General features: G+C 37.8%; 1 protein-coding gene across 1 annotated transcript; it reads right to left on the bottom strand.

Moving 5' to 3' along the window:
* Positions 1-6,914: 6,914 nt before the first annotated feature.
* On the bottom strand, positions 6,915-12,578 carry LOC121645648. Its single transcript, XM_041994235.1, has 4 exons — positions 12,281-12,578; positions 10,918-11,073; positions 10,542-10,634; positions 6,915-8,904 (listed from the first exon to the last, which is right to left on the bottom strand). Exons 1-4 carry the CDS (start codon positions 12,389-12,391, stop codon positions 8,593-8,595), a joined length of 672 nt encoding a protein of 223 aa, XP_041850169.1. The 5' UTR covers positions 12,392-12,578; the 3' UTR covers positions 6,915-8,592.
* Positions 12,579-14,168: the final 1,590 nt, after the last annotated feature.

Raw genomic sequence — 14,168 nt, 5'->3', positions numbered from 1 at the left:
TCTGGACTCTGGTCTGGACTCTGGTCTGGACTCTGGTCTGGACTAGTTGACCAGAGTCTTTGGATCTAAGAGCTCTGCTAGGTTTATATTCTCTGAACATATCACAGATGTATTCTGGGCCTAAACCATTGTGGGATTTGTAAACAAGCAGAAGGGTTTTAAAATCTATTCTGTGACTGACTGTAAGCCAGTGTAAAGATTTTAAAACTGGTGTGATGTGTTCAGATCTCTTAGTCCTGGTTAAAACTCTAGCAGCAGCGTTCTGGATGAGCTGCAGATGTTTAATGCTCTTTTTAGGAAGTCCTGTTAAAGACCATTACAGTAATCCAGTCTACTGGAGATGAATGCATGGATGAGTTTCTCTTGGTCTTTCTGGGAGACTAAACTTTTAATTCTGTTGATGTTTCTGAGCTGGTAAAAAGCTTCTTAGTGAAGCTTTGATGTGGCTGCTAAAAGTCAGATCTGAGTCTGTCAACACTCCAAGGTTACGAACTTGGTTGGTGATTTTAAGAGCCCGAGTCTCCAGGTGTTTGCCAATGCTGACCCTCTTCTCTTTGCTACCAAACAGAATAATCTCAGTTTTGTCTTCATTTAATTGTAGAAAATTCTCCTTCATCCAGGTGTTTATTTGCTCCAGACACTGACACATTAAGTCTATTGGACTGCAGTCATCTGGTGACAGAGACATATAAAGTTGTGTATCATCAGCATAACTTTGATAACTAATGCTAAAGTTCTGTAACATTTGACCCAAAGGGAGCATATACAAGTTGAACAGAAGAGGTCCAAGGATTGACCCCTGGGGGACTCCACAAGTCATGGCCACTCGCTCGGATTCATAGCTGCCGATCGTAACTAAATAACTCCGGCCTTCTAAATAGGACCTGAACCAGTTAAGGACCACTCCAGAAAGTCTGACCCAGTTTTCAGCCTGAAAACAGGATTCTGTGATCTACAGTATCAAATGCAGCACTGAGATCCAACAGAACCAGGACTGATACTAGACCAGAACCAGGACTAATACAGGACCAGAACCAGGACTGATACTAGACCAGAACCAGGACTGATACTAGACCAGAACCAGGACTAATACAGGACCAGAACCAGGACTGATACTATACCAGAACCAGGACTGATACTAGACCAGAACCAGGACTGATACTAGACCAGAACTAGTCATTTACCACTGTGACCAGAGCTGTTTCAGGGCTGTGATGAGGTCGGAAGCCGGACTGAAATTTATCAAGATTTCCACTTTCATTTAAAAAGTCATGAAGCTGGTGAAATACAACTTTCTCAATAATCTTGGAAATAAAAGAGGTTAGAGACGGTCTATAGTTGTTCATTATAGAGGCATCTAGAGTCCTTTTCTTTAGGAGGCTTAATAGCAGCTATCTTTAGTGACTTGGGAAAAATGCCTGATGCCAGTGAGCTGTTAACTATCAGTAGGAGATCACTTTCTACTGAGGTAAAAACTGGTTTTAAAAAGTCGGATGGGATCATGTCCAGAGTGCATGCTGTTGATTTCAAATGCCAAACTGTTTCTTGTAGGACTTTTAAATTAGTAGGCCCTCACATCTCCTCGGCTCTCAGCCTCACCTGGAACCAGGTTCCAGACCAGATCCTTTAGTCCATACCAGGTTCCAGACCAGGGTCCAGAGTAAACCTGGAGCAGCAGGTAGGTGTTCTGCTGCAGTGGAGAGGAAAGTTTACATGCAGGTGAAACGTTTCTGTTCTCGTCGTCTCTGCAGGAAACTGCTGCCGACTTTAACTCATCTGGTTTTCATCATTTTAATGAATTCGTGATTTTTTAGATTAGAATTGTCAGATTGTTAAAAATCGGCTCAGAATCTGGGCTGACTAGTGATTATCACCAGTATTGGCTGCTGTTCTCATAGTGATTTCCTAGTTTTCTTTAGATTTGTAGATGCTCTCACATTGGTTGTTTTGGAGGCGTCCATTTTTCCTAGTTGGTGCAGCTGGAACGCCACGTATTCTTGGCCGCTCAGAACTCCGAGACAACTAGAACGCACCATTATTCTTTACATCATCTCTTCCTTTGACATTTCAAAACCAGATGTCTTGTTCAGACTTCGTTTCAGTTGCATTTGGAGAATTAAGCCACACAAGTAAAAAGACACGTCTATCTCGTGGTCTCAGTGTCTCTGATTTTTCTCCATTTAACACAATTATTTAAACAAACTGGATCAAACAAACTGGAAGTTCTTCATCCTGCCACCTCACAAAGCCACATAACACTGATGCTAAGCTGCATAGTACATTTAGTAATACCTGCATATATAACCCAACACTCACATTTATTAACTCAAGTACATTTAATAACATTCAACACATGCACACAAAACAACGCATACATATTCATACACTTACACACACACACACACACACACACACACACACACACACACACACACACACATACATACATACATACATACACATTTATATCAACAAGAAGCATCCAACACTCACCTTTTCACCACAAGCATGACCAAACTTAGATTTATCACGTGGAATGTGCACGGAGCTGGGACCAGAGAGAAGAGACTAAAAGTCTTTAATAGATTAAAGGACCTGCAGGCAGACATTGTGTTCTTACTGGAGATTCATATGACAGAAACATCAGTGAATGCCCTCTCTACAACAGTTCCTCATGTTTACTCAGCCTGTTATAACTCCAGACAGAGAGGGGTAGCCATTCTGATAAATAGAAAAGTAACATTCACAGAAATCAACATAATCACAGATCCAGAAGGGAGATTAATCATAGTAAAATTATCTATTCAAAATATGAAGTTATGCTTAGCTAACTTATATGGCCCAAATGTTGATGATCCCTCCTTCTTTCACTTTTCTTCACATCACTTTCTGAACACACAGATAGCCCACTAACCACAGGAGGGGATTTTAACATGGTTCTGGGCTCAGCTGGTAGATTTAATAACACTGTAAACCATCGAAAATGGATATCTACAAACACTGTAAAACAATATATGGAGGATTCTGGACTTTGCGATATATGGCGGTCTTATCACCCTAATATCAGAGAGTACACCTTCTTTTCCTCAGTTCACCATTCATACTCTAGGCTAGATTATTTTCTGGTTAGCAGCTCTTTGGTGAGATTTCAGAGACCCAGATTCACCCCATCACTATCAGCGACCATGCCCCAGTTTCCTTTACTTTGAGGAACACGAGAATCACACCACCGACTAAAAGCTGGAGATTTAATACAGCGTTGCTTAAAGATCCCGACTTTATCAGCTACTTCACAAAAGAATGGGCTATATACTTAGAAAACAATGACAAACCAGGAGTCTCAGCATGTGTTCTGTGGGAAGCAGGGAAAGCAGTAATGCGAGGCAAAATCATCTCTTTTACATCACATAAAAAAAAAGAAAGAAAACTCAAACTATTAGAATTAAGAATTAAATCATTAGAAGACGCCTACAGTGCTTCACCAGATGAACCAATGATGACCCAAATAAGGAAGGCTAGACTGGAATTAAATAATTAACAAGAGAACAGAATTTCTGGTGCAAAGATTACGCTTGGAGACATTTGAACATAGCAATAAATCTGGAAGATTTTTAGCTAATCAGTTAAAAATAAATAAGGAAAAATCTACCATATCAGCTGTCAAAGATTCAGTAGGTAATATTACACATGAGCCAGATGCAATAAACAACATCTTTAGAGATTTCTATAAAACTCTGTATACATCACACTTAGATCCATCAGACAATGATATCCATCATTTTCTTAACAATATAGATCTTCCAGGTTTACAGCAGGAACAAGTCACGGCCTTAGATTCCCCCCTCACAGTGGAGGAGCTACATGAAGCCCTTAAACAATATGCCCTGTAAAAAAGCCCCAGGTCCGGATGGCTTCCCAGCAGAGTTCTATAAAGAATTCTGGTCAACACTGGCCCCTACATTCTTTAAAATGGTGACACAAATAAAGGAAAATGGTTAATTACCCCCAAAACATAAACTCTGCCACCATTACTGTACTATTGAAACCAGGTAAAGACCCCACAATACCATCTAACTACACACCCATATCACTGATAAATGCGGACCTTAAAATAATCTGCAAAGCATTAGCTGGAAGGTTAGAGAAAGTAACTCCTGTCATTATACACCCTGATCAAACAGGCTTTATAAAGGGCAGATATTCCTCTGTTAACATGCGGAGACTAATTAATATAATAGATTATTCTACCATCAATAACCTGGAAACAATAATAGTTTCTTTAGATGTAGAGAAAGCTTTTGATTGTGTTAACTGGAAATATTTACTAGCTACTTTAAACAGATTCGGCTTTGGCCCATCTTTCATTAACTGGATTAAAATCTTATACAGTTCTCCTAATGCGAGTGTTAGAACAAATGACCAAACCTCTCCAAGTTTTAATCTACAAAGGGGCACCAGACAAGGTTGTCCACTATCTCCCTCACTTTTTGCTATATTTATTGAACCGCTAGCCGCTGCAATTAGACAAAATAAAGCTATTAAAGGCATTCAGTCCAAAAATATATTTCATAAAATAAGTCTTTATGCTGATGACGTTTTACTATTCCTCCAGAACTCACAAACCTCTCTATCTGAAACAATCTCACTAATTAATAAATTCTCATCACTGTCGGACTACTCCGTTAACTGGTCTAAGAGTACAGTTCTACCCATCAACTGTAGCTTTCAGAATCTACCCAGCATCACCTTAAAATCAAGTAACATTAAATACCTGGCTGTAAATATTCCCTCCAGCCTCTCAGAACTAACAAAACTTAATCACATTCACCTTCTTATAACTATAGAAGATGATCTTGCTCGCTGGAAATCTCTACCCATTTCACTCATGGGGAGAGTCGCCACCATAAAAATGATGGTTCTACCCAAAATCAACTATTTGTTTTCTATGATTCCTATGAAACCCCCCCTCCATCTGGTTTAAATCACTAGAATCACACATCTCCCGATTTCTCTGAAAAAAATAAATCTCCCCGGATCTTTTTAAAAACTTTACAGAAGCCAAAAGACAGGAGGATTAGACCTGCCTAACTTTCAACATTACTTTCATATATTCCCTTTAATAGTGTGCTATACTGATCACTCTCAAGGTAAACAGATTGTTTAAGTTCTTGGTAAAAGAGATTAATGCTGAGTAGCCTGTGGCTATCGTAAGTTGATGCATTCCTTAGAGCAGTTCACACTGACCTAGGGACTTATCTGATACTAGCCAGATACCTTCAGGATGACCCAGCAGGGCATCCTGCCGTAATGTCACTGGGGTTGTTTATGTGCTCAATAAATGCAAAAGCTCATTAGGGTTGCTGAAGTGTCTAATCCTGTGTGAGGAACAGACAATCTCTTTGTTTTTAATTTACAAGATATATGAAAAAAGATGGCGGCGCGCAGGAGTGCAGCAGCTCGTAGCCTCCCGAGCTGGTGTTTGTTATTCTTGTTTTTTCTGCTATTTGCTCTTTCACTGTTATGCTCAGTTAGCAAGGCAACACAATCCTACAGCCGCCAGTACTGCTTTTCTACATCAGATCCTGCATGGACACTGTTACAGTCAAAAAACGAGACTGTCCTCCTCCGAAAAACGATCACATAGGTCGTTTGTACCAGCGCCGAATTACGACCACCTTTTACGTTTTAAAGTTTAGCGACCTCTAGCGGTCGAGTAAATATCGGCAGGCTTGTGTCTCAGGAAAGACGTCACCAAATGAACCTTGACCTTCATCACCAATTTCATCATTTCCTGATTGAACATTGTAGCATTGGTAAGTCCGACACGTTTATATTTAAAGGAGTTTTACTTGATATTACTTTCATCTGTCTAAGAAAAATGGTTTCTACACGGTATAATATGTGATAAAATGGCTAAATCCATAAAAATTAATGACTCATTGATCGCGTTTATGTGAGTCCAGGAGATTTTAGTTAGCGGAAGCGGCTAGTTTTTAGCTAACTAAAGTGTCCTGACTTAATATCAGGTATAGCTCTGCTGATATTTTATATTAAAGTAAGCTATTACTTGTAACTCTTACGTATCCGAGTTTGTTTAATTTGATGTTTCAGTTGCTGATCAGTTGTGAATAATAGAAAAGACAGGATTTTACCAATAAGATGATAACGTTAGCTCACAAGCTAATGTTCGAGCTAGTTAGCTTAATGACCGGTCCACCTCAAATAACATGCAAATCTGAAGGTGCGTAGCTCAAAACATAATTATCTTGACCAATAACACACTGACGTTACTGTTTTACCGAGCCATTATTAGCAGAATGCGATATAGACTTGATAAGTGTTAAAGAGAGATAACTTTTTGTCAATGGGGTTAAACTAAATTCTATGACCAAGCAGATTCTGTAAGCTGTATTGCCATTTCTGTCCGCAGTAAACAATGTTGTCCTGTATTCAAACTGTATGTTGACCATTTTGTGTCTGACTTAAATTCTATAAACCCATCCCTTCAATAAGGGTCGAAAATGTGAAAGAAAATTGCAGGTGCAGCACTAGCTGGATTTACAGTTCAGAATCAGGTCCATGTTACACTCAAAAAAATAATTCATTGGAAGAACTCATTTTAATTGAGGGCAGTTTTTCCATCCAATAAATATATGTAGGGTGAACTCAAACAATCTACATTCATACAATGTAATAAATTTGAGTTAGTCCAACAAATTTTCTTTTAATTGCTTTGAATTGAAATAATTATATATAATAGATGTGAGTGATTTAGGTTAGTTCAACTCAAAATAATGTAATTTAATGGAATTAAATTATTTTCACTTCTTTAGTATAAGTGGTTTATGTTCAACCAACTCAATTAAAATAAATTCAATGGAGGATAAATTATATCAATAATGACATTAAAAACATTTTGGTTTGGTGAACTCAACTTTATTAAAACTTTAATAAAGATGGAAAATGCATTCTTACGTCTCAAAACATTATGCTTTGAATACGTACAATTCAACTGTGAAGTAAGCTATAAAAGTTAAAGTGAGAAAACATCAATGACTATATAAAACTAATGAATTATTCAAAATTTGAAAAAAACAAAAACAAAAAAGAAAACAAAAAAAACACACCATAATTAAATATGTAAATAAATAAAATATTAAAGCAAAATGGAGTATAAAACTCAAAATACATAAAAATGCACATCCTGACAGTTTTAACTTCAATTTGTAACATATAAACCATTTTTCGATAAAATACAGTGCTTAACACTAAAACCAGTTTCACAATACAAGGTTTTAAGCATCTTTTCACATGTCAAAGAAAGGGTCAAGATTTGAAATAAAGTGGACAAAATTAACTGAAAAAACACCAAAGATGTTTTGTAAGACTCCAATAGACTTCACAGTCAATGACCAAACTGTGGTTTGTTTGGTAGGGAAAGAGTTATTAAAATAAATATAACTGAGCTGCCTTCAATGAGTTCAATATCCAGAAACGTATACAAAAATGGAGCGAGAGAAAAAAGCCTAGGACTCAGCAAACCTTTCCTTGCAGACAAGGGCAGAAAAATTCCAAAATTCTCAGAGCTGGTGTGCAGTTTCAACAATAACAAATCAGAAAATCTTATAACCAGACCTTGGCTTTAGTGGTCAATACAATTATAGACATTATTAAAATGTTGTACTATTTCCTAAGAAAAAACTGCTCTATTAAAACCTTTAACAATTTAGGTTGCTATACATGTTCTTTATACTTCTAATTTTTGCCATCTGTCCAAAGCAAATTTCAAGGCACTCCCCAGAAGACAGTATGTACTAAAACGATTACTCCTTTAAAATGGAACATTTGTACCATACAAAAACATATTTGAGTGTTCTGGAGGCTTTTTCTGTAAAAATAAGTCTTGCCAAAAAAGCCACAAAGAAAATTATGGCCAACTTTTAAAACTAATTTTGATTCGAACCAATTCAGATTTCCAAGTGGTGGTACTGAAATACAGAACAAGGAACAGTTTTGCAATCACAAGGAGATAGACTCAGATGTACCATTGAAACCGCTGACACAAATGGTTGGCATCAAAGACGTGAGCTTTTAAAGAGATAAAATGAAAATGGAAAAACAAAGTCTCTTAGACCAGACAAATTACAAATCAATAGAACTCAATCATTACAAATTCAATGTGAAAAAAATGTTTGCACTTTTTTGTGTGTTGCATCATTTTTGGGTCCATTACAGTCCTTGCATCACCAGGTGGCAGGGGCAAAGTAGCTTTAGTTGGGACTAAAAGCAAATGATGGCTACAGTTAAGTGTCACAGTGACTAGTGAGGATGCATAGTTTAAATTTGTCCAAATCTATTGAATCCATTCCACTCTTAAAGTCTGTTCATCCTGCACAAAGATTTAGTTAAGTGCTTTTAAAATGAGAAGAGAAGGCATCCATGAACTGTCTTCAAATAGTGAGATCACTCAGGCAGCAAGTTTAAATTGGAACATGAACACCATTAACCCCAAAGAGTTCTTTTTGTGTGGGATTTGGGTAGGGGGATTAAAATGTTTTTCAGTCCGATATCCATTTCCTCAAGCACAAAGGCCTAAGCAAACAGCTTGATCTTCAGCTGCTGTATTTTTACATTCAGTTTGTGTCCATCCAAGTTCATTATGAGCTTCTGACAAAACTCAAAGGTGTACTTGAGGTCATCTGGAAAACTCAGATCAAGGGCATAAATCAATCCAAACAGTAAGATGAATGCCTTGATGACACTACTGAGGTTGGTCAGGACCTTAACACCTTCGATAACAACACCAACATCCTCTGGCTCCTGAATCCCGTCTCTTCTGATAGTGTAAATACCCATGACTGTGGCTGCAATGCTCCTTGAAATGTCATCCTCAGTGGAAGAGATCTGAAAAACAACAAACTGTAATAAGAAAACAAATCAGGGTTTCCCCCTGAAACCTCGTGCAGGTGGTGCTGGGGCAACTGATTACCGGCCCACCATGTTTTTGTAAAATAAATAAACAAGTTTAAGTTGACAGAATGTGATGTTGTAAGTCATTATTAACAAAATATTTAAACAACTTCTGTTTAACATTTTGGTGGGATCTATAATTGGCCCTCTTTTCCATCTAAAAAAAAAAAAGGTACCATGATACATGCCATTACTTTATAGAAGTGTTTAGAAAACTTTGTCACCACTACAAAATATACATTTTAATAATTTAACTCTGAACTCTGTAGAACTAGTTACAGACAGTTTCTGCAAGATCAAGCAAGGTTACATGTATGGAGGGTTATTTCATATTTTCCAGCCACTAAAGGCATTTAAACCCACCAGTTATTGCATTGTGCTGCACGTTAATACTGGCTCAAAGGTTTCAGCGATTAATAGTCTAGAACATGAAAAACATTAGAGAAGAAACATTTATTGATTGGTTTATTAATTTTAGTCAGTGTAATGAATATAATTGACCATTTAATTTTTGCTTTTGTGTGCTGCATCTCAATGCCTGTGCTATGGTGCAGAGTGCCAATCAGTACGTTGAGTAACCATGCTTCAATGAAGACCCTGGTTGAGGCTCCTTGTGTTTCTCGCTGGCGTTGATTGCGCACAGCTTTTCGTTTTTCTTCTGAGTTTATTGCAGTAAGAACTCTTATTTTCAGTGTGTTCTAGACATTTACAACTGATGCGCACCTCTACAGAAGGAGCGTCCTTCTCATGGCTTGATGTGAAAATAAGCAGAAATTAAACATTTTCTTTGCTGTCGTGCGGCATTTCAGGATTCCACACGGGCTACACCAGTTTTCTTTTTCCTTTCCTGCACAGTGCAACTTTCACAGAATGCACTCTAGTCGCTTTTCCACTTTTTCCACAGCTGAAACCACCTCTGAACCGTGCCACTTTGATGTTTATTGTCGTAGCTCCAGGAAGCTGCTCTAATGACGCGCTAAAGTCCTGTAGCTGAAGCTGGCTAAGCCTCATTTAGCCATGGCCCGGTTAACGTTCACGAGGTTGGCTAATGGCAGCTCTGCTCCTCCAACTAAAAAAAAAAAAAAAAAAAAAAAGGAGTCCAAGACCCTTTCTCTGTCGCATGTTGCTATTTGGCATAGGTTTTACCAGGAAAAGAGGTGGAGACAGGCAGCAACACCTGACATCATGACCCCCTGCGTGTTGTCGTATTGACTACAAGGTGCCGCTATTGTGCTTCAACCAATCTGACCAGAGATGCTGAATAAACCTTTGCTATCACTACTGGTGTAGAAAAGAAAAGCATTTATAAACACATAAACAAATGACGCCTCCACCAGGCTTATAATACACTGGGGGAAACCCAGCTAATACATCTATGAGTTATCTTTTTATCTAACCAAGTTGTCTTTTCCGAAGTAAACCACAATTTATGTCCATCAAAGCCTGATCATTTTAAAGTGACCTCCAGTGTCGGGTATTTAGTACTTTTGAGGTTCTAGACATACTGTGTTCTCATCTAATCAAATATTTTGGTGTGGGATGGGCTCTCTGAAGCTGTAAAATAAACTTACCAAATATTCCTTGAAGAAAGAGTCTGGATCTTCGTTTAAGTAGATCATCAAGCTTTTGAGAATTCTCTCCCTCCTTATGTCAATGTCGTCGCACTAATGCAAGGATGATAGAAACATTTATTCTAAGGCGAGTATGATGACATTTGTATGAGGAATTTTTTTGCATTTAAACATGACTACTTAAGTAAACTAGAGAGGAAATCAATGGAAGTGCGTAAGGTTGTGTGGATTAACACACCTTTAAAAACAGGTCCTCAGAAACAATTAGTTAACATGCTCAACAAGAGATACTTCCAAGACATTCAATGTACCAAAAAAAAAAAATTAAATAAAAAAAAAAAAACATTTACATTATGCATCTATTATTTATACTAACCAAATCATTGATTGCCATTGTATTCTTTATCCTTTGCCCTTTCAATCCTCCTTTGGACGTGAAAATCTGTGTCAGCTTGTCTGAAAAGTTATCCAGCTGAGACAGAAATTTTGCTTGGAGTGGCTTGGTAGTGATCCGCATGAACTCTGCATTCACCTGACAAATACATTTTTAAAAAATTAGCCGAGTTAAGTCTATTTATTTTAAGTACATTTCAAAAAACAAATATCTGACAACTTGATTCTAATTTGTAGCTAATTAATTACATAAAAATCCCATTTTCAATAAGTATAGTTTTGTGAGGAATAACATTCAGAACTGTACATTAACATCAATAATATCAACACTAGGAATACTAAGAACGGCAAATTCACTTGCTTCATTTTCTTGGAACAGAGCAGGCCACCTGCTCTTGAACTCCTCGATCATGAGCATCAAATGTGGCCCAGTAGTTTTGACAGTTTTACATGACATAAGGGATTACTGGCGCAAAATCGGTACTTAAATCTGACATACATTTAATGAAAGCAACAGCTGCTAAAAGTGAAAGATCGATACAGAGAGGTCCAGCCTTCATCCAGCATGTGGGATGGGAACCAAAAATAACAATTTGACTTGATGTGGTGCACATCTAAAGTTATTAAGAAATGGATTAACTCTGGTACCCTGAAAACACATCAGTGTGCACCATGTACATTAGCAATCACTTCATTGTAGACACTCATTCTGAATAAGGGAGAAAATAATTGCGAGGTTGCTAAATGGCGAGACAATTCACAACGCTCAGCGGTGTGGTCTCTCTGCACTTTACTGAGGCAGCCGAAGCCGCCTGTACATCCCCCGCAGATACCTTCACATATTGCCAATAACGAGCTGTTAAACACACCACTGATAAAATAGAAGAGAACCGAGCCCCCGGATTTCAAACAGGCCAAGTTCACGTGTTTGGTACGCCATACCGAGACTGCAAATGAGCGCTCATATTCAAACTACTATTTGGTCCTCAGCCGTTTTTAACTGGTGCACTGAGCCATTACAGTTCACCTGGATTTCGCTACAACACGCGACGGTGCTTTTATTACAGTTTCTTACAGTAGAGAATGAGGAGCCAAATTGCTCGATTTATAAAATTTTCCTGACTTTGTAAAGTAATCTTTATGTTGCTTGAAAGATGCTAACAATCAGCAACGGGCGGATATTTGCGAGCTAGTCCGCCTTTATTCAAACAGGAAAAATGAAATGCAAGTCACGTTTTTTCCACAATTACGGTAGTAATACAAAGCTACTGTGAACTCACATATTGTGTTTTGCTGATACCATAGTACAAACATTAATTCGGCACAACTTAAAGTTATACACTTACCAGAAACTGATGTATATTTTCAAATGTGGCGGTCCAAAACACTGCTTCAGGTAGAGGCGGAAAAAAACGGAAGAGGAAATGGTTCACGCGAGAGCACTTATACATGCGCATGCGCACGGGGGCGGGCACAAGAACATTTTAAATAATTTTGAGTTAATGAATCTGAGACTGTTTGCTATGAAATCATTTTACTTTACACCAATTAAGTATAAATATAGTAACATTTAACTGTTAAATATAGGTAAATTGGATTAAATCTGAATGTGTCACCTTAAAGAGGGGCTTGAACCAGTTTTTTGAGTGTAATTGTTATTGCTGATTTAATGGCTAACATGTCAGAACCCCATCAGTGGTCAAGGATCAGTCTTTGACAGTCCATAACCAGTTGATACAGACTCTTGTTTAATTAATCTACTTTTCTTTTACTTTTGTATGCACAACTTAATCCCCGTAGACTTGTTTGTGGTTATTCACTTTGCATTTAGCTAAATATTCATTTCAGTGGCAACAAACAGAAGACAGTAGTAGTTGCACAACTAATCCTAGTTCACCTGTTTTGTTTGATGTTGTTTCTGTTTTTCAGGTCTTTTGAACATCAGTCAATTTCTGTGCAATCCAACGGTTCTTCTAAGAACCAGTTTTTCATTTCTTCTACTAGTTTCTCTTTCTCTCTTAGCTTTTGCTTTTTGTGGTCGTGTTTCTGTCTTTCCCTCTATATCTTTCTACTTTGACTTTTTCCATCCTTCTTTTTTTTATTTCTCCTTCCCTTTGTCTGTCTCAAAATGGCATCTGAGAACTTCAGACAGTGGCTTGAGGAGGGGAAAGCGTTGGCAGATGAGTTGGAAGCCAAAAAGGTAAGATTTTTTTAGATATTTTTCTCTGTGATTGTTCTTACCAAATTTTCTCTGAAAAAAATTTTGTGCACACTTTTTTTTCTTTCTTACTTTTAGCCATCAAAGAAAAGGAAACAGAAGGGAACCGGAGGCTCCAATGTTTCCTGGAGGACGAGGGACCATAATGGGTACATAGTACCAAAATTCATCAGAAAGAATCGATCTGGTCAGCAAAATATTATAGTTCTGATTATAAGTTGATACTGTTGGTCAGTATTAACGTTTCTTTCATCTTTGTAGTTAAACACAGGCGCACTATGGAGGTGCCAGAAGTTGAGACCTCGCAGATGGATGACGTTCCTCAAGAGGTCACAAATCTTGGTATGCATTTTGAATTCTGTCAGCTCAAATAGAGTCAAACTTAATCTTCTAGTTTGGAAAACATTAAGTACTTATAGGCATCTGAATATTGTATGTACTGTAGCAGCCATGTATATAATGCAATAGCTGTGAAAAAGTGATATAGATTTTTTTTTGTTTTATTAAAAAATATTCTTATGGCTGTCCTTTTTACATTTTTTTATACTTTATCAATTTAGATAACCATCTTCAAACACTGAGAGACCTGCTGAGTTCGGTCACTGTCCCTGCATCAGCAGAAGTTGAGGAGACAACCAGCATGTCTGTGTGGACCAAGAGGCAGCTGACCACAGAGAGAAAATTCAAGGCTGCAGTGCCAGAGCTCCTGAGTTGTATGCTGGCCGCAGAAAGAGTTCCCCAGCATTGCTGTCAAAAGTGCAAAACAGTCAAGGCTGTGGTCAGGTGCTTGGACTGTGTTCCCTCAGGAGTTCAGTTTCTCTGCACAGGATGTGACTCAATTGTCCACAAAAAAAATGTATTTCATGACAGAGAAGTCATGATTGACCATTTTTATAAACACATTCCTCCCACATCCTTAGTGAAGATGGATGAAAGCGGTCATTGTGAACTGGTTGAACAAGGTGTGTTTAAAAAAATGTATTAGTCCATAAAATCTACTGCATATACAGTGGTAT

The sequence above is a fragment of the Melanotaenia boesemani genome, chromosome 9, assembly GCF_017639745.1.
Source record: "Melanotaenia boesemani isolate fMelBoe1 chromosome 9, fMelBoe1.pri, whole genome shotgun sequence".
NCBI lineage: Eukaryota > Metazoa > Chordata > Actinopteri > Atheriniformes > Melanotaeniidae > Melanotaenia > Melanotaenia boesemani.
Note: the sequence above shows the minus strand (reverse complement) of the source record. Positions and strands in the feature narration are given on the sequence as shown.